General features: G+C 39.0%; 1 protein-coding gene across 1 annotated transcript; it reads left to right on the top strand.

Annotated features, from left to right (window-relative positions):
• Nucleotides 1-4,839: 4,839 nt before the first annotated feature.
• On the top strand, nt 4,840-26,475 carry LOC122669448. Its single transcript, XM_043866214.1, has 9 exons — nt 4,840-4,868; nt 9,528-9,665; nt 19,847-19,964; nt 20,078-20,229; nt 20,351-21,604; nt 24,836-24,873; nt 24,954-25,161; nt 25,981-26,089; nt 26,189-26,475. The coding sequence occupies exons 2-8, from the start codon at nt 9,531-9,533 to the stop codon at nt 25,981-25,983; spliced, it is 1,908 nt and encodes a 635-aa protein (XP_043722149.1). The 5' UTR covers nt 4,840-4,868; nt 9,528-9,530; the 3' UTR covers nt 25,984-26,089; nt 26,189-26,475.
• Nucleotides 26,476-27,527: the final 1,052 nt, after the last annotated feature.

A 27,527-nucleotide genomic window follows, 5' to 3' on the forward strand; every position in this document is an offset into this window, starting at 1 on the left:
AATGGCCAGCAGAAGTGCAACACCAAGGGCTGGGTTTTGGATTTCAATTGCAGGTTTTTTTTGCGTTTTTATGGTTTACCAGAGGTTAGAGGTGAGGGTAAAATGGACATTTTCATTTAAACACTAACAACAGACTAACACTAGCAAGTTTCAGGGGGTGTCAAGTAATTGTTTGAAAAGTTGGTGATAGTAAGCAAAATGGCCATAGTCTAGGGGGTGTCCAAGTAATTTTCTCTAATTTTTATTATAGTATTATATCTCTGTATTGCATTACCCTTGCATTGCATCATATCTACTTGCCCAAGTTTTTAATACAGTATCATACCTCTATATTGCTTTATCTCTTCTTGTTCTAATACACTACGCCCCCTCCCCTTTGTATTGTGTGTTTTATTGTGAAGAAACCTAGCCTATTCTGATCAGACCTTAGTTTAATCTTGTGTATCTACCTTTTTTATCTTACTTTGTTCTGCATTATTACTTTTGTTTGGACGACATTACTTGTATAGTGTACTAAGTAACCTCTTTTAACCATACATTTCATATTACATCTTTATATTACATAGTATTTAACCTATTTTGGCACGTCAGGTAGGCAGCCGACACTATTCAATACCCAACCGATCCATTTTGCATGGATCCTATTATTTTGTTTTGACTATTTTTATATTTTTCTTTGATTATCCCTTACCTTTCCGTTTATCATGTTCTTTAATACTAATCTTGTTTGTAAGCGTAGGATTAAGTTTGCATCCTGGAACATCGGATCTTTGACGGGTAAGACTTTGGAGCTGATAGATGTTATGAGAAGAAGAAGGATTAATGTTACATGTATTCAAGAAACAAGATGAAAGGGTCATAAAGCCAAAGCATTAGATGACTTCAAACTATGGTATTTGGGAGACGAAAGAGGGAGATTAGGAGTGGGCATAGTTGTGGACAAAGATCTTAAGAATAAAGTACTGGACGTTAAAAGATTTGGGGATAGGATATTATCTATCAAGCTGGTGCTAGACAACGAGGTTATAAACATAGTTAGCGTGTACCCGCCCCAGACAGGATTAGATGAGAGTGTTAAATTACAATTCTAAGAACACATGGATGGTTTAGTGCAAGGTTTCGGTCAAGGAGAGAAAATTATTATCGGAGGAGACTTAAACGGACATGTGGGCAAAGGAGGTTCACGGAGGATGTGGAGTTGGGGAGAGGAATGAAGAAGGGATTTCAATGCTAGACTTTACGATAGCGTTTGACCTGTGCATTGCAAATACCTTTTTTAACAAGAGAGATGAACATTTATTTATTTATTTTTGGGTAAAAAGAGATGAACATTTAATTACCTACAAAAGTGGACAACATGCAAGTCAAATAGATTTTTTCCTTACTAGAAGGTCTGATAGACTTTTATGTAAGGATTGTAAGATTATACCAGGAGAGAGTTTAACCGCCAAGCATAGACTGGTGGTCTTGGATATGTACTTCGGTACGAGGCAACATAAGAAGATGAAACAGGTTTGTCCTAGGATAAGATGGGGGAGACTACAAGGAGACCTCCTAGAGTCATTTATCGATAAAGTAGTTTTACAAGGAAGTGGGACTTTGAGGGCGATACCAACCAGATGTGGGTTGAGATGACAACTTGTATTAAGAAGGTTGCTAAGGAGGTTCTAGGGGTTTCCAATGGTATGCATATGGGTCCTAGAGAGACTTGGTGGTGGGATGACGAGGTCCAAGCAACCATTAGAAAGAAGAAAGTTTGTTTTAAGACCTGGCAAATGACTAAAGAGGCAGAGGATAAAGTGCGATATTATGCAGCCAGCAAAAAACTCAGAAGATTGTGGAGAAAGCAAGAGCAAAGAAATATGATGACCTTTATGAAAAACTTAATATAAATGAAGGGAAAAATGTGATCTATCGGACAGCTAAAATAAGAGAAAGGAAGAGTAGAGATTTGGACCATGTTAGATGCATTAAGAGCAAGGATGGTAGAGTATTAATACGGGATGCAGACATTTTGGAGAGATAAGGTGAATAATTTTACAATCTACTAAATGGAGCTATCTTGACTGATAGGTTGGATTCGGAAGTGGAGAGGAATAGTCTTGAAGCCAACACAAGTCATGGACATCTACATCAAGTTGGCGAGGCTGTAGTTAAAGAGGCCCTACGAAAGATGAGGGCAGGCAAAACCTCTAGACCGAATGAGATCCCAATTGAAGTGTGGAAGAGCTTAGGAGTACGGGAGGGTATCTTGGCTAACCAAGCTGTTTAACAAGATTTTGAGTACAAAGAAAATACCAAATGATTGGAGGAGAAGCATTGTAGTTCCAATTTATAAGAACAAAGTTGATATCCAAAATTACAATAACTATAGAGTTATGGGAGAAAATCATTGAAGCCCACCTAAGAAGAGAAACTGATATTTTGGAGAACCAATTTGGTTTTATGCCAAGGAGATCAATGACAAAAGCTATTTACCTTTTAAGGAGGCTTGTGAAAATTTTTAGAGTTTATAAAAGGAATCTCTATATGGTCTTTATGGACCTAGAAAAGGCCCATGATAGGATGCCTAGAGAGCTTGGCAGGTACTAGGGAAGAGAATGAGCTCAAGTAACTATGTAGATATAATTAAGGACGTGTATGAGGGTGTGGTGACAAGTGTCAAAATTGTAGAGGGTCAAAATAGTAAAATTCCAATTACAATTGGGTTGCACCAAGGATTAGCTCTAAGCCCATATTAGTTTGCACTTATCATAGATGATTTAACCAAGAATATCCAAGATGAGATCCCTTGATGTATGCTTTTCGCTGATGATATTGTTTTGATAAACGAGACAGTGGAAGGGATTAACACGAAACTAGAGTTATGGAGATTATGCTTGGAATCAAAAGGTTTTAAGTTAAACAGAACAAAGACAGAACATATGATGTGTAACTTCAGTCAAACTAGGAGAAGTGATGAAGTGGTAAAACTTGAGGAGCAAGAGATACCGCCAAGTGAATACTTTAGATACCTTAGTTAACCATTAACAAAGAGGGTGGTATAGAGGATGATGTTTCCCATAGAATTAAAGTAGGATGGATGAGGTGGAGAGGTGCATTAGGAGTTTTATGTGACAAACACATGTCTATTAAGCTTAAGGGAAAATTCTACAGGACAATAATAAGACCAACGATGATATATGGGGCGGAATGTTGTGTCGCTAAGAAGAGTAATATAGATGAGAAGAGTGTAGCAGAGATGAGGATGTTGGAGAGGATGTGTGGCAAGACCGGGATAGATAAAGTAAGGAATAATTGTATTAGAACCGAATTGGGAGTTGCACCAATCCAGGACAAGTTTCGTGAGAGCCGTTTAAGGTGGTATGGTCATGTCCAACGGAGAACTAGGGATGCACTAGTAAGGAGGAGTGACCAGATTCAATTTGAAGGAGCTAAAAAGGATAGGGGCAACCCTAAAATGACTATTGGAGTAGTGGTAAGAAAGGATATGCAGTTAGCAGGGCTCAACCTTAGTATGACCGCGGATAGAGTTGTTTGGAGGACAAGGACCCATGTAGCCGACCCCTTATAGGGGGAATATTCCTAGGATGTTACTTTGACTATTGCTTCGACTTTAATCCTTTATTAATTTTATTTTATCTTTTCACTTCCTTTTACTTCTTTGTACTTTTTTTACTCTCTTCTACTTCTCTTATTTCTATTACTGTCACAGCCTCTTAGGATCCATGTAGCCGACCCCATTTAGTTGGGATAAGATTATGGTTGTTGTTGTTGTTGTTGTTGAAGGACAATTATTTTGTGTTGGTTGAACTAGATACTTTTAAATCAACATTTTGTATAGAAGCAGAAGCCAGAGGACTACTGAAGGGTCTTACTTTTGTGTTTTCTCAGGGATGACGCGTTGTGCAAATATAACCACTAAGGATTACTGGAACACTCATTATATTTTTGAGCAATTGCACTCTTTCAGTCAATCTATCTATGTTTGTAATGTTGGGGGTAATGGGTTGACTAATCTTTTTAACAAGTTTGCCATTAAAGCAAGGACTCTTCGAAACATCTACTATTTGGGAAATGTAGAGGACATATTATCTCTTTTCTAAGTTATATAATTTTCGTGGAACCCATTTATGTAGTTGCCGAGGAAGTAAGCTGAGTCAACATAATTATTTTTGGGGGTAAAGTCAACATAATCTTAATCAGCCCTTATCGGTAGCCACGTGTTACTTTTATACGAGAAAGTATAGATCTTCTATTCTCCCACGGGTCATAATATGAAAAGGGTTAAAAAAAAAAAAACAGAAAAAAAAGAAAAAAAAGAAAAAAAAGAAAGAAAGGAATGATAAAGAAGAAAGAAACGGTACCAAGCGCTTTATTTCAAACTCCGAAGTCCGAATACTAGGTACACCGACTTTGTTACTTTCTCGGTAAGGCTACGATGAAATACTCTTTCATCTACAATTTAAAACGCATACCTGGTTTAAATCAATTAGATCAGAATTTTTTTAATTCACAAGTTTTCATGTTTCGCAGTTGAACGTAAAATCTTCCACTTTCCCTAATCGATCACAAGGCCGACTAACATTATCTAACCGTGTTCTAACGTGTGATCTACAAACCTGATCATAGACTGAGATGTACACTATCATCTCTACTTTGGTATCTCCCCAGCTCGCATGTCCGAAGCTCATATACTCATATACGGCTAGACATACCCTCTCCCTCTCTCTCCTTCGAGCTTCAAACCAGCCTTTTGCCAGAGCAGAGCAGTGATCTTTACATTTAGAGATTTCTTTCTGATTTCTTTAATTATAAATACAAATTCAAAGAATTAGAGGAAGAACACAATCTCAGATTTTCTAAAGGTATGTGGTAACTCAGAGACTAAATTTTTATGTTCTAATTTTTTCCTATGTAGTTTGTTGATAATGGAGAGATAGGTATTTGTTCGAACGGAATTGATTTATTTTTTTCCTTTTGACGATTTTTGTGGAATATTTTGAAGCTTGAGCTGCTTCTTTAACATGTAATTGTTAGAAATTTGAGCTACGGTTTCATTTCAATCTTCAATAAGTTCATAGGTTACTGGTTCTAGATGCTATCTGTTGAAATATGATGATTTTGACTTGCGCAATTTGTTTCTGCTTGATGGTTGCTAGGTAATTTTGTAGTCGCTCGATCAACTTGAAAATGTCTCGTGAGAGCTCTGTGCTAAGTGTTTGATACTCAATAGTTGTTGTTGTTATGGATTTTTCTTCTTCTTCTCCCCTTGATTTGAGTTTGTTTATTTATTTTGGTAATCTGAATGCACCTGTCAATTACTGTTGACTGATCGTAGATGAGTTCTTTTTGGAGATTTTGGAAACTTGACCAGGTTGCCAAGTTATATGAATAAGAAGTCTGCTGAATCCAGATTCCCTTTTTGTAGATCAGTTAATTTTCCTTTTATTTTGTTTTACTTTCTTTCAATTAAAGATGTCGTAAAATTCTGGAATTCTGATTCATCCTACACAATTCTATCCAGAGAATCAGTAAAAATACGAAAAATAGAGGAATAAGGGAGGGTGAGTGGACAGTCCTGAGTAGGTCACTTTGAGGGTTACTAACCCTACCTCCTTATTCCCTACATTGTTTCGCTTGGATCCATGTAGCCGACCCCTTCAAGTTGGGATAAGGCTGGGTTTGTTGTATTATTATTATTATTATTATTTCCTTTTGGTGGATCATACAAGATAATGGCTTAATTACTAGATATTAACAATAACATTCTTGGTTCAAGTGTCCCTATTATCTCCTTAAAAATAGTATTTCTTTCATGCTCTGGGGAGGATACACTTGCCTAATTTTGCCTCTTTTATGTTCTGGGTAAGGTATCTTACGTGTACTATATCCTGTATGCAACATGCTGATGGACATCTTGCGCCAATTCTTGCTTCATTTGTATACTTTTGCATCCTTCTCAGAATGGGAGTGGCTTTCTGTTATTACTTTAAATCCTTCCATCAAAATAAAAAATTCTGCTAGCACATTGGGGGGATTGAACCTCGTTAAGAGCAGAACTAATTTATATCCTTAACCCTAAATGGTTATGCTGGATTCTCATTAAATTGATTACTACCATTACCAGCAACGAAGATAATCCATTGAATGTACGGTTTCCTATTTTAATGAAATAAATATTAAACGACTTACGAATAAGATCCAGGTGTGTCTCACTCTAACTAAATCGTATCAGCTTTGCAAAATTGTGGGCTAGTTATGATGAGCAAACCCAAAAATGCAGTGCCCAGAGCGCTCGATTATTGGGCTTTGAATTGTATTCATGGCTTCCTTTGTGGCATTGAGCAGATTTCCCATATCGTTGTTTTAGCCCATGTCCTTTTGGGGATGGTCCTCTTGTCTTCATTTTCATCATCTCCTTTCACCTTTAGCTTATCATCAGTGTTATCCTCTTCACAGAAGTTTTCTGATTGGTTATGGTCTGCCTATCAATTGATTGTTTGATTTTCCTAAGAAATTCTGCAGTTTCTCAATAATTTATTTTTCATGAACATGGTTTCAAGTCTCGATACGATACGACCGGTAAGGTCTGATACTCTCGAGATTGGCCATGTCGATATGATAAAGCACCGATACACAAAAAATTATTTTGTACAAAACTATATCGATCTGATACAGACCAATACACTCGATACACAGGTTGTCAAAACTTAAATCCCATTTTTTGAAATAAAATATCTTCCTAAAAAATGAGCTAGGAGGAGTGATTAAACAAGAAAAGATTTCCAATTGCCAATGAATATTTGAATCACATAGATTTTTTGTTTTCAAATCTTCTTGCTTAATTGCTTCTTACTACTTATTAGTAGGTTCGATATTGTACTTGCCAATGAAGATTTGAATCACATAGATGTCACAAAGACACATATAATCGGGCATTGGTTGGATATCATTATTTATTGCTCATTATGTTATACAATGCTTAAATAGTCTAGTTCTGAATGTATCATAAGCATATCCATGCAGATCAAAGCGTATCTAGCATCTCTTCAATACGTCTCTGAGATGTCTCTTAAAACCAGGACTGTTTGATATTTTACCCGATATTGATACTTGAAACCTTTCTCATGAATGAGAAGGAAGACACATTTTATCAACTTATTAAGCTTAGGAATCATGCTCACACAGATTTCATACTGCTTATTAAGTTTTCGAGTTTAGATTTATTTACCATAATCTTCTCTATTGTGGCTTTCATTAGATAGGGTGGTTTATGGCATGGCTCTCCCCCATTTGAAGACGTCTCTCTCATGAAAAAATGATAAGGTCTCTGCGACATGGGTTTAGGTGTGGTTGTTGGGTGTATCTATGTAATTAGAGTTCGATCTGTTTGATCATGAGATCCTAGGATACTAGGACTTGGATGATATGGAAGCGCCAGATTGGTGCACATCATACATACCATTTAACAACAATTTCCAAGCAAGAGAGAAAGTTAATAAGCTTGATGCATTCATTATATATCCAAAAAAATGAGAAGGGGAACGAAAGAATGACATTGGTGATGACGATCTCTACATGTAATGGTGTACTGAATTTCAATAATCTGTAAAGTTAAAAGGGCATGGACAGGTTGACTTTTTGTTATACAAGTCCACAGTCTATGTTGTATGTTTGAGCAAGTAATTGGTATTTATCTAAATCATAAGAGGGAGAAAAATAGTCCAGATTCAGAGGATCCTGGTAGTTGTTAAGGCCTTGCCTAGGTCATACGGCAACCTGGAATGCCCTAGGCGACAGGTTGCCTTAAAGTGTCAAAGCGCCCAGTCCAGACTTAGGAGTAAAAAGGAAAAACAGGAAAAAAAGAGGAGAAAAAGGGGGAAGAAGAAGAATAAGTAAAAGCAAGCAAGAAAGAAAAAAGGAAGAAGGAAAAGAAGAAAGCATACCCAGAATTGGCATACAAGCATGTGCAGTTAAGCCTTGCCTCAGGTGCCTTGGCTTTTGCCTAGGCCTTAGCTGGCCATCACATTGCCTCACCGTGGCTTCATGATAACCATGGATCCTACATATATCCCATATCTATAGTCATGTCATGTATGACAAGGGCATTTAGAAAAAAAATGAAGGGTCGAGGTGTCACTCAATAATATCCCATATGATAGTACTGAAGATCTAGAAACATAAGAATCATTATAAGAAGGGCAAGGGTTTCCTCCGACGCCCGTATACTAATTCGGGCGAAGGAGGAAGCCCACTTTTGAATCTTCAAATGGGGGGTGGGGTCAGGAGAGAGAATGAGTGGGATTGCTGCAGGGTTTTGTGTCTGGGCGTGCAAAAGGTTCCCGCACATGGATAGTGTGCGGAACCTTTTCCCTTATAAGAATAACAGGGAAAGAGTGGCCCCCTCAAGTTGAGTTGTCTTGAAACCGAACAACATTAATTTGTTTTCTGACCTTAAAGGTCTTATATCATCTACATTGAATAGAAGAATATCCAAATCCAAGAGTATCCTTCAATACCGGAATAAATGGAGCAAATCCTAAAAAGTTAAAGAGAAAGAAGTAGTTTATTTTTTTGCAGGGTTAATTTGACTAAGAATTTTATGCTTATCGAATAAGGTCCATGGTACTGTTTCTTATTAATTAACTATGAAACCTTCCTTCTTTGTCTCAGAATGTCTAGTGAATTCTTATGCTGATTTCCTTATCTTTCTTCTGATTGGTTTCATCTACAATGTCCGAGGACTGCAGTGCCTTGTGGTACAGTTTTGTTTCATCTTCTTTACTTGGGGAATTTGGCCTCTGAATGAATTTAGGTTTCTGTGAATCACCATCAAACAGGGGGACTGGAACTAAGGGTTGTTTACTGATCTTAGCAACAACTGTTGATATCTTTATTTGGCTATGGCCTCTTTTTCTTATAATACTTGTCAAGCTTCCAAATCTCCTTCAGCTTCAAATAGTGCTTGTCTTAGATTATATATGCATTGGCTAGTGTATGGCCTTAAGGTGGATTTAGGACTTGTATGTGAGAGGTTGACAATTAAGCAAAACTACTGTAGAGTAGATGCTTTCTTTTTGATAGTGGAGGCTTTTAGAGGCCATCACCTTGTTGGAGACATTGGATCCTTGGTATCCTTGTTACTCTTCTCATTCCACTGGATGCATAGGTTGGCTAACATTTAGTGGATGAGCTTGGGGATCATGTGCTACTTAGAACATGTTTTACAGCCCATTTTGCACTCTGATGTTATATTGTTGTGTTTTGCGATGCTTTAAGGTCTTGGAAATTCTGATACTTTCTCCTTTGACCAGGGCATCAATTTGTAATTCATTTCAATCCCGTATCTTTGTTTTTTTTTACCATGTTCTATAGCTCACTTAACTTCTTGGATGATTCAATGTGGATGTCCTTAATTTAAATGACGAACGTGCTGAATCTTTAATTTGGTTTTGCTTCTCAATCAAACCTTTTTGGATTTACAGAGGTTGAAATTTGGAATTAATTTTTGTTTTGTGACCAAGCAGATGGGGAATCAGGAAGATGAAGAATTTTTTCGCAACCTCTCACGCAAAGAGCTCCAAGGTTTGTGCAAGAAACATGGCCTTTCGGCAAAGATGACAAATTCTCAGTTGGCCCATTTGTTGGTATCTTATTACCGGGTAATTGCTTCGCGGATAAATATTTTAATATGAAATGTTGAAGATAAACGTCTTGGAAGAAATCTGAATCCATTATTTATTTTTAGCCAATAAATTTTACTTTATGTAATAGGTACTTAGAGTGTATTTCAGTTTCTCTATAATTATAAATATTGATTCTATTTTAGGTTATTAGTTTTCCTATCTGTGTATTCTTTTTATTCCTCTACATGGACTAATGTGAATAAGCAAATATGATCAATGTGGTTGATAGCATCTGTAAACATTTTTATTAATGAATTAGTTAGCATTTGTGATGCAGTTGCTCTAGCTTGGTTGGACAAACATGAACCACTTTGGAAGCCCAAATCAAGGATTGGTCCTAAACCAGTTTTTTTTTGGCGTAAAGGGGGTTGGTAGTTGATATAGGGTGCAATCTTTTATTTTATTTGTGTGGGTAGATTACGTAGGAGTTATTTGGTAGTTTCTATATTTGATATATTGCCTGGTTTGTTTAGTTTCCATTCTAGTTGGGTTTCTATTATTATGTAAGGTATGTTTTTTCCATTTTATATTGATGTAGTGTGATGGAGTTATCAGATTTGAGAATGAATTGATAATTGAGTTGCGTGGTGTGAGGCCTGTGTGGCGTGCGTGCAATATTCCTCCCCTCTCTCTTTTATCTTCTTCTCATTCTTCACGGCGAGACCCTTTCCCCCCTATTCTCCTTATTCTTTTGTTCTTTCTTCTGCCTCTTCTTTTTCCACTGGTTTTTGTATTCTTCACTGTGGGGCAACAGTACCCGATTTAAAAGAAACCCATCGCTGACCCAATATGCCCATTCAATTAGCTCTGAGTTTTGAGGTGTTGAATTATCACTCCAAGGCAATTCAGACCTTAGGAACTCGTACCCATAAGCTTTCCTTGCTGTGAGACTCGAGTCTTTGAAGAAACCTGCAACTATAAAGTTCTCCAGGTCTGATTTTAGGGATTAAATACACCTTACTAAGTTGATAATGGAAACTGTGATGGGTTTGATTCGATAGAGATTTGAGTTGCATCCCTTTGCCTGAAATCTCAGGCCCAACCGACAGAGATTGAAGGAGTTATCTTCTTCGAGAATAATTCTGGTTTCTCCACCTCTTGCCTTGGCCAGAGGTAGAAGACAACCCCCCTGCCCATGATTCTTCTATTCCCTTATTTTATTTTCTTAGTTTCCCATAATGCCCCTCCTCTTTTCCTTTATCTTCTCATATCCTTTCTTTTAATTTTGTTCCAAGTCTAACCTGCATTAATAAATTTAATTTCCACTTTGTGTCCTATCTATTGAGCTCTCCAATACCGTCTCAAATTCTGATTATTTACAATCCAGCCACTCCCCCTTAATAAATTTAATTCCCACTTTGTGTCCTATCCTATTGAGCTCTCCAATACCCTCTCAAATTCTGATTATTTACAATCCTGCCACTCCTCCCCCCTTGCAACTATAGAATATTTACAATATTGCTATTTTTTTCAGTTGTGACACTATGGGTTATTTGGGTGGGCCTATAACGAACCAATTGGGTATTTTGTGACCCACGTTTCGCATCAATTGGTATCAGAGCCAATTCCTGTAGCTATGGTGAGTAATAATGATCTTCAACGGATTAGTTCCAATAAAGATGAAACTGATACAGCCATTGCCAATCTCACTGAACGAGTGACCACTTTAGAGGTTACCACTAACTTGTTGAAGGGAAGTGTCAACACACCAATATCAATGTCAATTCTCTACAGACTATGATTGCATCTTTGCTGCCCTCCATTGATAGGATGATAGCTTCCGAGAAAGGAAAGAGTGCTATATGGGGATTCTTTCAACTTCGTTACATAGGACCCGCTACACGTCACCCCACCATTGCTTATAGCCACTCCACCACCACCATATGGGGCTGGATGATCTGAAGACGGAGTGGACAAAGCAACGAGGTTGGACGTCCTTGTTTTTTATGGTGACCACAACCCCAAGCAATACTGTGATTGGGTTCATAGTTTGGGAATTTTCTTCAGATGGCACAACTTGACAGAAGCCAGAAAATTGACATTTGCAGAGGGTAAGTTGAAAGGCATGACTCGGGTCTTGTGGATCAAATACCAGCAACTGAATCGGACTCGAGGTCTTGAGCAAGTTACTACATGGGCTTAGATGCAAATTGCGATGGACCGGAGGTTCTAACCGGCTGATCACAAGCAGCGTGTACACCTCAAATTTGTGCAGTTGAGAGAGAATAGTTTGTCAGTTGAGGAGTACGTTGCTAGGTTCTATAACTTAGCCATTTGTTTAGAGTTTGAGTGGGACAAGGTCTTCGTGGTGCAATTCCGCAACTGCTTGCATCCACAGATCAGTGCCGCACTTACAGTCAGTAGACTGCCTTCTATGGTGGAAGCAGTTCAGGTGATATATCAAGTTAAGGAAAGTCTGAGGAGGCCCTTCACTCGGAGGACTTTTACCGACACGTATTCTAGAGTTGATAGCTCCCGATCACAACAGTCTTTTTCTATCAGGAGAAGTTGATCTCGGTTAGTAAACCACAGGCTAGTGGTTCTTCTATGGCACCTGCAAGACCGGTTCGTCCTTACTCCCCACCTCGGCGAGGTTCAGACAGATCTTACTCTCTGCCTTGGCGTGGATATAATAGGAATTCGGTGATGTCAAAGAAAGCTATTTAGTGCTTTACGAGCAAGGGGTACGGACATATGCCTGCTTTGTTCTCTAACCGGTTGGTAGATTACATTGATAAGGAAAATTTCATACCATTTGCACATGAAGAGCAACGAAAGACAGGGACCATAAATCTGGAGGCTGAATGTGAGCGTGAGCCTAGTGAGGTCGATGACAGTGAGTGCGACGACGAGTGTCATTATTGCCATGTCATTCATCCTCTCTTGACTACATAGAAGGTTCCCGATGAGGAAGATTGGCGTCGTAATAGTATCTTTTAGACCAGGATGCGATGCAATGATAACTTATGTTCTATAGTGATTGACCTAGGCAGTTGCACCAACGTCTTCACTGAAGATGTTGTTTGCAGGTTGAGTCTGAAGACAGAACCTCATCTGAATCCTTACAAGGTTGCATGAGTGAACAACACAAATCTCAAGATTAATGAAAGGTGTTTGCTCACGTATTTCATTGATGGACTGATTGATCAAGTGCAGTGTGATGTCCTCCCTTTGAAAGTCTACCACATTCTTCTGGGACCATGGTTGTAATAAAAAGAAAGCCAAGCACTGTAGTTATGAGAATACATAATTACGTATTCCTTTTAGCATGGTGGGCTTGAGATGAAGTTTCTTTCGGCGAAAGACCTTTCATCTATCAAACTCAAGTGGTCAACTGGTACATTTCTTCTCTGGCGAGTCAACTTGGACGACATCCTTGGACCTCATCCGAATTCGACGGAGTCAAGTTCTTTTCATAGGAGGTGAGCTGATGCATTTGCTCTAGCTTGGTTGTACAAACATGAACCACTTTGGATGTCCAAACCAAGGATTGGTCCTAAACCAGTTTTTTGGTCTAAAGGAGGTTGGTAGTTGATATAGGGTGCAATCTTTTATTTTATTTTATTTGAGTGGGTAGAATGGTAGATTACGTAAGAGTTATTTGGTAGTTTCTAGTCTCCCCCAAACTCATGGCTTCTATAGTGCCAGACAAGCTTGATATATCCATCCCAGATGCCTCATCAGTAGTTTTGAACTGCTTGCGAGGACCTCGACTGTAACCTCTCGAGGTACGTGCACCATGATCATCATCTTGTGTTGCATGAGTAAACTGAGCCCTCCCCTGTGGATCACTATGGATCTGGTTCTGGATCTCGCTTTGACTCCTGAATCATCTAGTCCTCATTGCTTAAGGATGCTAATCTGGCATTATCATCATAATACCTACCAGTACCACCACCACCACTGGGTAGGTGGTTGAGTGGCATCCGAGGAATGGGACCACTCATCATCATAAGCTCCACGACTACTAGGGTGTTCCTCGAATGGACGTGGGGTTTGCGAATGAACTCGACCCTTTGTTGGGACTCATCAACATCAACACCCATATGTGAAGCAATCTTGCTGTTGGGCCGACCCTCAGCCTCATCTAATAAAGGCTCACTTTGATCCCTGTCCTACTCATAAAGGGGATTCTCTTAATCTTCATCCACTTGGATTATTTCTGCTAACTTGATTGGGCTTGTATCGTGTTCCATGCCAAATCGTATGTGCTCCTCTCTCAACCTCATATTATAATGCACATAAACCAAATCCTCAAGTCTCTTAGCCAGGGTTTGAAGTATCGGTACGTATCATATCGGTCGATATGTATCGGTATCGGTCGGTACCGATACGATACATACCGATACGTCTATATCGGATGGTATTGAAATTTATTGGCCGATACGGGTCAATACGATACGATCGATACATATTGATACCATCGATACGTCTGCCAAAGGGTTCTGTGGGTGCTTTAATACGTATCAATTGATATGGCTCGATACATCTCGATACATACCAATCGAGTAATACACAAAATTGGTCAAAGGATGCTGAGTATAGCTCCAAACACCTTTACGAAGAACAATAGGAGCATCAAGATCAGAAGGAGGAATACTCATCTCGGGATCAGGATTTTGAGACAGAGTCGATGAGGTAGGTGTAGTATTACCGCAAGGACGACAAAAGAACGTAAAGGTGGTGGTGTTGGTGGAGGAGAAGAGGCAACACCTTGTAGAACCCGCGGAATAGAATGGTGCACAACATATAGGGGAAGATCATCATCCAATTCAGACAACACAAAGGGATTATCATTATCAGATGTGGACTCAAAGAAAGAGACATCAGCAGTGACAAAATACTTTTGTAAGACCAGAGAGTAACACTGATACCCTTTTTGAGTACGCGAATATCCCATGAAAATACACTTAATGACCTTAGGGTCTAACTTAGATAAACCTAGATGATGATCATGAAAAAACAAACACACCCAAAAATGCGTAGAGGCAAAGCAAATAGGGATTTAGATGGAAAAAGCAGAGAATAAGGAATACCACCATTTAATAGGGAAGAAGGCATGCGATTAATAAGAAAGCTTGCAGTCAAAACAGCATCAGGCCAAAAAGTCTTAGGTACTTTCATTTAAAAATGAAGAGAACGATTAACTTTCATTAAATGTCTGTTTTGCCATTCAACCACACCATTATGTTGTGGGGTGTCTGAACAAGAAGACTGGTGAATCATACCATGCTCAACCATAAAAGAAGAGAAGGGTGCTGAAAAATATTCTTTGGCATTGTCATTGCTTATAGTATGAATATGCATATTAAATTGAGTCTGAATTTCAGTAACAGATGCCCAAAAAATGGAACATATCAGAACGATTTTTTATGAAATAAATTCGTGTGGCTCTTGAATAGTCATCAACAAATGTAACAAAATATTTGAATCCCAACTTTGACGTAATAGGATAAGGACCCCACACATCAGAATGAACTAAAGCAAAAGGTGCGCAAACCGTTTATTGACTCTAGGGGAATAACTCACATGGTGGAGTTTTCTAAACTGACACGACTCACAATCTAAATTGGAAAGAGAACTAAAACTATCTTTTTCAAGCTCTGTAATGACGGGTGTCCCACGACAGTGAACTTGACACGGAGACCAAACACTGGAGCATGCAACCAATGGAGAGTCCTCAAGTAGATATAACCCCTCTTTTTCACGCCCCCCACCAATCATCTTCTTCGCCGTAAGATCTTGAAAAACACAAGAGTCAGAATAAAATGTTACTGAACAATTGTAATCGTTAGTGAACTTACTAATAGTAGCAAATTAAACGGGAAATCAGGTAAATGAAGGACAGAAGATAAGGACAACAAAGAATTGGGACGAACAATTCCAGTGCATTAACTTTGGCTAAGGAGCCATCAACTAATGTAACACTAGAATTGGAAGGATGGAAATAAGAGAAATTACCTGAAGTTCCAAACATATGATCGGACACACTTGAATCAATAATCTAGGGACGAGAAGAAGATAGACATGTAGTGGCATTACCTGTCTGGACAAAAGTAGTAGTGTAGGGTGTCGAAGGCTGAGAGAGCTGAAATTGTGTAAACTGTGCATAATCCTCTTCAGACATCTGCACCACCTTACCCTTAGATGATGGAGCAAAAGGATCTATACTTGCAGCAGACTTGGCAAACTGTTGTTGAGGTGGTTTGCCATGAAGTTTCCAGCAAAAGCATTGGATGTGACTTGGTCGTCCACAATGGTGACATGTCTTTGCAGAACCAGAATTTTCTGAAGTACCTTGTGAACCAGAATTGGGAACCTTTCCCAAACCACTTCCATTACCACGACCACGAGTTCCACCACCACTAGAGCCACTGCTATTCCCACGATTAGAAGCTGCCAGAGTTGAACTATCAACAGTAACAGGTGTAGGATCATGAAAATTTTCATGGGATACTCGGAGAAACCGTGAGAAAATATTTGCAAGAGAGGCTACCTTATCACCACCAAGAATGTTGGACCGAACAGAATCATACTCCTTTCCAAGACCTCCCAAAAATCCCATAACCACGAGCTACTCTCACTGAGTTTGCATCTGGTTTACATCAGAAGTAATAGGAAGCAAAGCATTTGATTCTTCATACATCTTCTTTAAATCAGCAAAATACTGGATCAATGGACGACCCTTTTTATCTGCAAGATAAAATTCCTGTGATAATTCATAAATTCAAGAAACATTATTTTGACCTGAATATAGAAAATTCAGGTCTTCCCATACTTTCTTCACAATGTCTATATGAGTAACTAAATCGACAATTTGATTGTCCATAGAGTTCAACATCTGTCCCAAAATATGTGCATCTACGATGTTCCATGATGCATCATCATCCAGCTTTGTTTGTGTCAAACGCTTTTGTTGATCCCAGTCAACACTAACCGAACTATCTTCTTCGACTGCTGAAAATTACTAACACCTTCCAATTTCTTTTCTGTGATCCGGTTGGAGGAAGAAGATACAACCTCAGCCACTTGTTAGCAGATCTGAATTAGAGAATATTGCTTGGATGATCAAAGACTGATCCCAAGCTCTGTATATTTATAATAGAGAATAATGATTACATGGACAGAACTGCCCCTAACATAGCCGACTCTAAAATAGAGTCGGCAGTACATAATGGAAAACACAAAAAGGTAAAAGTCCAGAATACGCGGTATTCTGGCCCATACGATCCAACACTCCCCCTCAAGTTGGTGCATATATGTCACACATGCCCAACTTGACTAGAATAGGATGAAACACTTGGCCACTCAGCCCCTTTGTGAACACATCAGCTAACTGATCAGTAGACTTCACAAAGGGAACACAGATGAGTTCGGCTTTAAGCTTCTCCTTGATAAATAGCTGTCAACCTCCACATGCTTAGTACGATCATGCTGGACAGGGTTATGAGCAATGCTAATGGCAGCCTTATTATCACAATACAACGTCATGGGAAGATGGACAACAACACCAATATCTTGCAACAATCCTCTAAGCCATAACAATTCACAGATTCCTTGTGCCATTGCACGGAACTCTGCTTTAGCATTGGACTTTGCCACAACATTCTGCTTCTTACTACGCCATGTGACAAGGTTTCCACCCACAAAGGAGCAATATCCAGAAATAGATTTTCTATCAGTAGAGCCAGCTCAGTCAACATCAGTGTAAGCTTCAACTTTCAAATGACCATTGGGAGATAGGAGTATTCCTTTTCCTGGAGCAGACTTCAAGTATCGCAGGATGCGAAGGATTGCCTCCATATGAGAGGAATAAGGATCATGCATAAATTGGCTTGCCAAACTCACAACAATAGATGTCTGGTCTAGTATGAGAGAGGTAGATCAGTTTTCCCACCAATCGCTCATAGCGACCTTTGTCAGCTGGTTCACCCTCTTTCCCCTTGAGTCTCGCAGTAGCTTCCATGGGGGTATCTGAAGGATGACACCGTAACAGCCCAGTCTCAGACAATAGATCTAGGGTATATTTCCTTCGAGAAAGAAAGATGCCCTTTGAAGATCGAGCAACCTCTATCCCTAGAAAATATTTTAGAGCTCTCAGATCCTTTATTTCAAACTCAGGGCAAGGAGGTGTTTCAATTTCTTGATCTCATCACCATCATTTCCGGTTACCACAATATCATCAACATAGACTATGAGAATAGTTACCTTATCACCAACTCGTTTGATGAACAGTGTATGATCAGCATTGCTTTGCTTGTATCCCACTGAAATCATAGCCTTGTGAAACCTGCTTCACCAAGCTCTAGGTGACTGCTTCAACCCATAAAGAGCACGTTTCAATTTACAGACCTTGTCCCTGGTCTTATCATCAGAGAAGCCTGATGGAATATCCATATATACCTCTTCTTCTAGCTCCCCATGGAGGAAGGCATTCTTCGCATCCAACTGCTGAAGACCCCAGCCAAGATTTACGGCACAAAACAATAATACTCTTACAGTATTGAGTTTTGTCACTGGTGCGAAGGTCTCCTGATAGTCAACTCCATATGTTTGAGTGAAGCCATTTGCAACCAGACGTGCCTTACATCGATGCACTGTCCCATCTGCCTTCTGATTGACCACTAGCACCCATTTACATCCCATTGGTTTTTTCCTTGGAGGAAGAGCCACAAGATCCGACATATTATATTTTTTCAAAGCTCTCATTTCTTCCAACATTGCTGCCTTCCACTTTCCATCTGTAGATGCTTCCTACAAATTTTTAGGAATAGAAACAGAAGAAAGAGCGGATACAAATGCACGAAAGGAAGGAGAAAGAGAACTATAAGAAACAAAATGAGATATGAGATGCTGAGTGCAAGTGCTAGTACCTTTGCGATGAGCAATAGTTAGGTCGGAAGAAGAAGTCTTTCCAGGAGAAGTAGGATCTAGATCCTGAGTCGGCAACTGCAAAGGTATTGGTGCTACAGTGGATTGAAGCTGCCCTTTTTTAGAACATCCTCTTTGATAGGTGATAATGTTGGAGTTGTCAATTCTCTTCTGAAATTCACCAATGGTTCTCTGGACAGGAGTCAGCTCCCCCTGAATAGGAACATCACCACTACTATTTTCCATGATCTCCCACTGTATGGAATTCCCTTCGGATGAAGGTGCAGCAGCTAAAGGGGGCTGAGCAGCAGTTAAAGGAGGCTGGGCAGCAGCTAAAGGGGGCTGAGCAGCAATTAAAGGAGGCTGGGCAGCAGCTAAAGGAGGTTGGGCAGCAGTACCCTCTTCACAAGGAGCGGATAAAAGAGGAGGAACCTCAATGGTCAACACATACTACCCCTGAAGAGGTGGTGAAGAATAATAAGAAAGGTTTTCATGAAAAATGACATCCATACTAACCAGAGTACGACGGGAAGGGGGATGGTAACACTTATAATCCTTCTGGGTTGGAAAATAACCCAAAAAAATGCACCGTAACCCACGGGGTTCAAGTTTGCGAGGAGATTTTGTATCTCTAGCATAACACACACAGCCAAACTCTTTGGGTGAAACCACAAAGGAGGAATTCCCAAGTGTGCATTACTTTGGGCTCTTGTTAATTCTATTATTTTACATATTCGTTTAATAAAAAATAAGTTTTCTTAGAATATCAGAACTACTTTGTTGCTGTGTTGGAGCTATGGTTTTCAGTCACATGGCATGTTTCTCATATCCATGAATCAATAGTGTAGATTTGTACATTTGGTCCATATAAGTTGACTGATTTGACCATAAGACCATTTAAGATAGTGCATTTTTTTTGGGGGAGGGGGTGTTCAATTTTAGCACCCAGCCCATGTTCAGGAGATAGATAATATTTTTAGTATAAAGGAGTGTGCAAGTGTCTTATTTTGATTATACAGTGAAGGTCAGGATCCACCGTCTTTGCTTCATGATTGTCCTTGGGACTGGCTTATTATTTGCTTTTATTTTAAGGGATCTATGGACATATCAGAAATCCTATTTTTTTCCTAGATTTTCCATGAGTTTGAGACTTGGAGGGCTTACAAGCATAAGAAATCTCCCATAACCTAGTCCTTAAACAGGTTTCTGGTTTCAATGTGATGAATTGATGTATTTGCTGACACACGATTTTTTCTTCTTTTATTTTTTTCCCCTTCTTAATTCAGTCAAATCAGAAGAGTGTTAATTCAGCACCCTCGGGGGAGTGGTGCAATGGGTCTATGGGTGTTTTTCCTCCTACATCATCTGTACCACAATTGGAAGCTGTAGGAGAAATCTGCAAAGGTATACTTCATCTATGGATTTTGATTGTATAGCTTATATTTGCAATTTTTTCTACAGAACTGGAAAATGATATCTAATTGTCCTGCTTGAAATATAACTTGGCAATCTAATAGGAATGCATGAAGGAGGATTGCAAACATCTGATGCTGATAGCTTTGGACCTTCCCATTGTTCCAAAGAGAAGGACATTTCTGAACATTTGAATTCTCGAACTGCCAACTACAGTGGGATGTGTAGTCATAAAAATGCCCAGATGTCTCCTAAGGTGTAATTTTTCATTGGTATTCTTTTAGAATGATTTGGATGTTTTTTGTGCAGAGTTACCTTCTAATATTATTTTTTTTTCCTCTCTATACTGGAAACTTTATTGTATTTTGCATTGGCAGGCTTCAGGTGCAACTGTGAACATGGTTCTCAATGACCCTTCCATGAATGGAGCTAAAGAAGGCTATGGGTGCTCTGCTTATGGTCAGCAAGAGATAACAATCAAATCGCGTTTTGGCTCTCAACGTGATTTGGCTAGTTTTAACGCTCAAAAGTTTGAGTCTCAGAGGCCTGCAGTGGCAAGAAACTCGGATAAGAATTCACAGGATTCCACCACAAATGGTGGGGCAGGCAATTCACCACAAATTCAGTATAGAAACTTAACTTCTAGTATGTTTTCTACAGAGAAGGGCCTTCGCTCCAATGAGACTTCCATAAAAGCACCTCTTTTTAAGTTGTATGTCAGTTCTGAAGAAGGAATTAATCTTTTCGTTGATTTAAATTCAAGTCCATCAGAGTGGGTTGAGGGCTTCACAAATGAGGTCGGTATCTCCCAGAAACTTACAAGCTTGGAAGTGGGTGAAGAAAAAATGAAAATCTCATCACTTTGGAGTGAAGAGTCAGGATTGAAAACCAAAGGTGACCCCGGATGTCCCAGATCCTCCCCTAGTTCAGCTGCAACAAATGACCACTCTCTGCAGGTTCCTCATTACTCAGATATAACTGGAGAATCACTAAGGTCATGTGCAACAATACCATGCAGAACTCCTATAGAAATATCAGGGATTTCAGAGAATGATGATCCAGTACTTTCATCCTTATCCAGACCTCATTCTGATGTACAAATGCAGATGGTTTCTGGTACAGAAACCTGTTTTGGAGAAGGGGAAATGACATGTCTTGATTTAGAGGTCCTTGATACTTCCCAGACAAAATCTGCCTCTAACTCTGTTTTGGATATGAAGTTGGATGGACCAAAATGCCCTGATTCTATGAAGCATCAAAATTCAATGTTTAGTAGCATTTCAACTGAAAATTCTGCAAGACACAGCTCAGGGACTTATAATGTTTTCCCAGAAAGGGGTCTTCCAGTATCTAGCAAAATCTGTGAGGTTTCAGTCCCCTCCAATACTGCCAGTTTTGAAAATCCTAGTGAGGTCTGTCCTGGATTCTCACCAAGTATTTCTATGGAGATGCAGTTGTCAGAAGTTAGAAGTCAATGCAAGAATGTGATGAATTCCTCTTTCCAGAACTGTGGTCTAGTTAATTTCGATGATCTGATGCACAGCACACAAATTGAAAATGGAGAATCTGCAAATTGTGAGCATGATCAGAACACCTGTAGGAACCCTCCAACTGCATATACTGAAACATGGGTATTACCTTTCTTTCCTTTTCTTGCCAACATATTGTAACTTTGAAAACTACAACCTAAAATTTATTTGGCATTGTGGGGATGCTATTTCCTGTACCATCTCATAATGTTGGATAGTTTCACTCTATGAGTCTGGATTGTTTGAATTTATAACTAGACTAGTATTCTGGTTTTTTGTCAAGTCTAGGAGGACATATGTTCATTACATCGACATTTTCATTCTAAAGTTATTATGACATCATTATAAAATGCTGTTATTGGAAGTTCCCATCTATCCAACCAATCTCATATGTACAGCACATGGCAATTCACCAGTTGCACAACCAAAGGATTCAGACTCCTGTTACATTATTATATCATTTTATACTTTGAAATTTCTCCTTGCTATGGGAACAGGGTTAGGAGTGGTTTTTTATTATTTTTTTTTGGTTAAATTTTTTTTAATCAAAAAGGTTAGGATTGGTTGTTGCATGTTTTTAATGGTTTTAAGAAGCATGGATTAGGGTTTGAAGTTAAGGACCTAGTAATCAATGGAAGAAGCAATGGTTAATCTCAAAAGCGAAATATTATATTAATTGTTGAAAGTATATGTAAAGATGGATAAAACTTAAGTAGAAAATGAATTTTAATTACTAGCAATCAAATTTCCTCTGTGAAATCATCAAGGTCTAACAAATTCTTAGTAGCCACATAATTGAAGAGAAGTAGGACAGCCAAATTCTCATTAAACATAATGAATAAAAAAGGATTACAGTGATACATATGCTTGGATGCCCCCAAATTGTAAGTTGTAACTCAATTAGGACTTCAATTATGATAAGTTAAAAAGTCAAAACTATTCCTACTTAGTACTTACTAATTCTAAACTAAAGTAACTTGGACCAAACTGAAGCAACTAACCCAAATAGAAAATAAAAAGAACCAGGCCAGAGCTAAATCAGATCAAGAACCAAATTTTCCAAAATGCCCCTTGTAACAGAAGACGAGAGGAACTAGAACACAACAAAGGGATAACTAAGTCAAATCTGATATTGCAGCCCCTCATAAAACCACTTGCTCTTTGGACGTTATCTGTCTGGGTGGTCCTAAAGGTGGTTCCATGTTGGTCCTACTTAAGAAGAGTCCCTGAAAAATGAGTTGAGTCCAGGTCTGGGCATTCAGCATTGGGCAGGTTGGGCAAGCCGAAAGGATGGCTAGATCTTAATTCAAACTAGGTTTTGAACTTGCCCTGCCTGATCCGAACCCAAGAAAAAATGTTCATTCCCACAACCAGGCTCAGTTGTCCTTGTGTTGGGCTCAGGCAAGCTTTGCCAGGTTTAGTAAACATTGTGTATAGGTTTGTGGCAGTACAATATGGAGATCCAGTGAGACCTGCATGCTGCGCAGGGCTTTCTTAACCATTGTAGCAGATCAGGAAACAAATAGTAGGGTCTGGCTTCTGTTGTGTTAGTTTCTCGTGCATATTCTCTAATGTTGTGCACATTAACCTTTGAAGAGGTTTGAAGTTTATATTGTTCTGGCTGTTTATATCAATAAAGTTACTATTTACATATTATCAAGAAAATGTAGAGGTTATTTATGATAATGTGGATAATTTACATCTAAATCCATAAATCCAACATATTAACTAGATATGCTCAAAGCCTTGAAATAAACTCTACCATCATTGACATGATATCTCTAAGTCCTATGGGTTATATATGTAGGTTTAACCATAGAGACATAAAAATATATTAGTAATATAGTTAGGATCTAGGGTGAGGGAGTGGGGACGGCCGAGGGTGAAATGGGATTAGATCCCAGGCCTAGGAGATGACACCTCCAGCTTTACCAGTGAACACTCAAGCTCCTTCATAGTTAGGATCTATAATAGTTAAACATTAGACTATTTTTTTTTTCTGGGGGGGTGGGGTGCTGGTGTAGGAAGGCTTGAGAGGGTTTATTTAGCCAAGGAATCAGTCCAAGCCCGGCCCAAGGCTTCACTAATCTGGCTCAACCTTATGTCTTCTAGGCTTTAGCTATGGCAGATTCAGGTAAATCAACCCTAGTTCCCACCCTTGCCTGGTCCAATGTTGACCTGCATCAAGGTTGATGTTGGTATCCCATGAGATTGTTGTAGGACTAACCATGCTTTATGGAGTAGATTGCTGGACAACCCCGAGAACCACATAAATTACTGGTAAGACTAGAAAGGGTAGAATTAAACATGAAGATCACAAGAACTTAGGGTTAACATACACCAATGGGTGATATTACGGGGAAAAGTTGACTGAAATAGTTTGTCATGTTTAATTAAGGAATAACCACTGCAGAGAGAAGCGGCATGGCACTAGATAAAGGCTCAAATGAGATGGGGGAAAGGTCCAAGAAAAATTGGATTATTGATGTAGTTACAGAAAGGCTTGAGGTTTGGTGATTTTATGGAAGGTATGGGCATAGATGTGGAACTACATAAAAGGGTTCATAACCTAATATAAATGTCTAAAAGACCCTTGGTAGTTGAAAGCTTGGAATAAGCCTTTCTTGAGTTGAATTGAACTTTTACACTTTCATTTTACATGCATGGAATTAAATTCTGCTGTTCCACGTTAATGATTAAATATTTTTTTATTGCATGCTAGAACCATTAATTCATTAGTACCTTTTTGTATAATTCAATTGTATTATATGTAACATAGTTGTCAAGGTGTCGCCTAGGCATCCAGGCTCTTTCTTGGGTCCAAAGCGACAACATGCCTTGTTGACACTTTACGAGTTATATTATATCCTGTGCTTTGTTTATTATATCTTTGTTTTCTCATATTAGGCCATCACTAGCATAATTATTTCATATTGCATTGATATGGCTTCTATGTTGCATATAAGCGTAAAATATAAAATTATCATTGCGATGTTACATATAGTCATATACTGCAGACTGGGGTGTCTAGGCAGGAGCCTTGTCGCCCCTCCAACGCCTTGAGTCGCCTAGTCGCCATGACAACTATGATATGTAATGCAACTTCATCAAATTAAGCAATAAGCGGTGGCATTACGAGAATTCTGGATAATTATTTGAGTTGGACCTCGATTGACAACATTTTTTATTTGACTTTGTAATATTATTAATGTTTTAATCTTTAACAACTAAATTATATGTATATCCCCCAATTTTCTTTTAGTTAGATGTTTTTGTTCAGTTCTCTGTCGATCCAGTCATTTAGAAACTGACAACGTTGATATTCATATGCAGGAAAGAAGCAGCACCATAAATGATAGAGAGAGCTCCGAGTAAATTTTGTTTCAAAAGTCATGGTTTTATGTCTAATGTAATGGATTGTGCCTGATTATTATCTTTTTTGATCATTCAGATGCTCGCAGATAGACAACTCATCAGAAAAGACCTGTAAAAGGTCACATGGTAATGAATATTGTGATGGACGTCAGAGTAAGAGACTGCACACTAATTGTGTAGATCAAAATGGGTGCTCCAAACCTACTGGAAAGAATATAAAGAGTTCAACGCATACGGAAAGAGAAGTTCCTAGCCCTAGGAGATCATTGCGGCTAGTCTCTAAGGTTTACATATTCTACTTATACTTTCCCATTCAATAAAGTAGTTGATTGAAACTAAAAATAGTGTTTTTTTTATGGCTGTTGCTTGTTTACCATAATTTAGCTTCACAAGAAAGAAGGTAACTAATATTTATCAAAACATGAAGGCGAACAAGTCACATCTTGGATAAGATGCTTTCGGTGAAAAGACTAAAACTACCACTAAATAAAGTCACTGTTTAACTTCCTTCATACTTGCAATGTCCTCTCTGGTAACCATTATTTTCACTCTAATCAAAATAAATAGCAAATTTGAGTAATTTCTGTTTGATGCAACAGCAAAGTTGAGTAATACAACCCCCACAGTAAGTTTGCATGAAATTTTGATGTTAAGTGATGATGTGACGAATGTTCTGGTTGGCTATTGCATCATAGCAATTTCATAAGGTATAGATGCAAGCAAAATGCCAAAGGTTAGGGTAATTTCCAATCTTCCCCCCCCCCCCCCCCAAGGACCATGCAAAAGCAGGACTTGCACCAGGTAACAGGCCTTTTTCTGTGTACACATGCAGAGACCAGCTAAAGTCAGGAGTGTATGATCACTCTGCTGGAAATCCATATGTTAGTAGCTGTTTTTTTTTTTTTTTTAGTTTTTCACTCATTTTCCTTCAGAAATTACGGTGTGAGTGGTGACTGTTTATCTCTGCTAATGAAAGTTCTCTTTCCAACTGGTCTCAAGTTAATACAAGGGCATCATCTCATTTATCTACGGGCCTAACTATTTGCATCTCTTATATGGTAACTAGATGAATCCATTCTAAAATGGTTTAGTTTTCTTTCCAGTGAATTCAAGTTCAAGTCAGAAGTAGGAAAAGGTAGGTCAGTTTGAGATCACATTCTTTGATGGAGCCAGTTTGAGAGCAATGAGGTTCGATGACATGTAGATGCTATAGTAAGTGAGCTTCCAGTTCTTTGCTCTACTATCTGTGCAATATGTGTTATTTGCTTTTTTGATCTAGAGTTTGATTGCAGTTGTGATCCCCTTTTCTAGGTCAGTATTTTAAGCTGAAAGTGGACGCAAGGGGACCACATAAAACCACTGGCCACCAAAGCCATTAATTCACATTTAGAAGTTCAAGTTGACTGAGGAGACCATTATACCTATAATATTGAGGTGCAGCAGATTACCTCTTTTTAAGGTAGATTTCATCTTGGGACATATACCATTAACAGTTTAAACCTTTGGGGTCCTTATGACCAAATTCTTTCATTCCTTTCTGTTAGCTCTAAAGTCCATTAAACCAGCTTTGTAGTGTATGGAGTTCTAGTCAAATTGTTTCCTATATTTGTTTATTTTGTTGTGGAATTACTTTCCCATAGGATTTTAGCATGTTTTCTACCCAAAGGAAAAAAAAAAAAAAAAAAAATAAATAGAGGGGAAAAGAATGCTAACTAGTTGCATGACCCCTGCGTCTAGATAGGGGGGGGGCGAAATGACTGCCCCATCCCCCATGGAAAGGTGGAAATCCCATCTCCCAAGATGCTTGTGTGCATGTTCGCATTGGCTGCCATATTGGCGCAAGGGACATGCGACCAGGTATTGTTCTCTTGCCCATAAATAAAATAAAAATAAAAATTACATAATAAAGCATTAGGGAAATTGAAATATCTTTTGGAGCCTCTTACCAGGGATCATGATCCTCTGCTGTCGGGCAGCCATGTGGCCGGTGTGTGACCTCACACAGGCAGGGGCAATGACTGTCCCACCCACTGCCTGGGTGGGGTTCATGCCCTGCCTGCGTGAGGCTGCACGCCGGCTGCACGGCCGGCAGCAGAGGTTCCAAATTGTCTTACCAGTGACTTGGATTGTTGGTGGCAAATGTTCCATCACAAGGAGTAGGAAAAGGGTTCCAATTTCTGTCCATTTCTAGCTGTTTTTCTGTTTGTCCTTTCTGGTTGTTTCATTTTCAGCTTCTTTAATAGTCACTTGTGCTGCTTATCAGGAGTAGGAAAAGGGTTCCTGGTAACCATCGTGGCATCATGTTGTTGTGTGGGTCCGTACTCCTTATCATAAGGTTGCCCTCCCGCCCCCCCTCTCCCCCAAATGTTTCTTTGCCCGGAGCGTAGCCTACGCAAGCACCCCTTCTCTCTGTCCCTTTCCTCTCTCCCTGAAATTATCTCTCTGCCCCTTACTAATCCAACCGATAGAGGGGCACTCATTGCCTCATTGGCTGTCGCCTGCCCTGGTAGCATCGGCGACCGGGCAGGAAACACCCTCCCTTTACATATTTTACTCTCTAGACTTAAAAGTATATGGGATCAGATCAATTATTCCAGCAGATTTAGTAGTCTTTTCTGCCTTGGTTTTATTTCTGTATTTTCCACCCTCT

The sequence above is a fragment of the Telopea speciosissima genome, chromosome 7 (assembly GCF_018873765.1).
Source record: "Telopea speciosissima isolate NSW1024214 ecotype Mountain lineage chromosome 7, Tspe_v1, whole genome shotgun sequence".
NCBI lineage: Eukaryota > Viridiplantae > Streptophyta > Magnoliopsida > Proteales > Proteaceae > Telopea > Telopea speciosissima.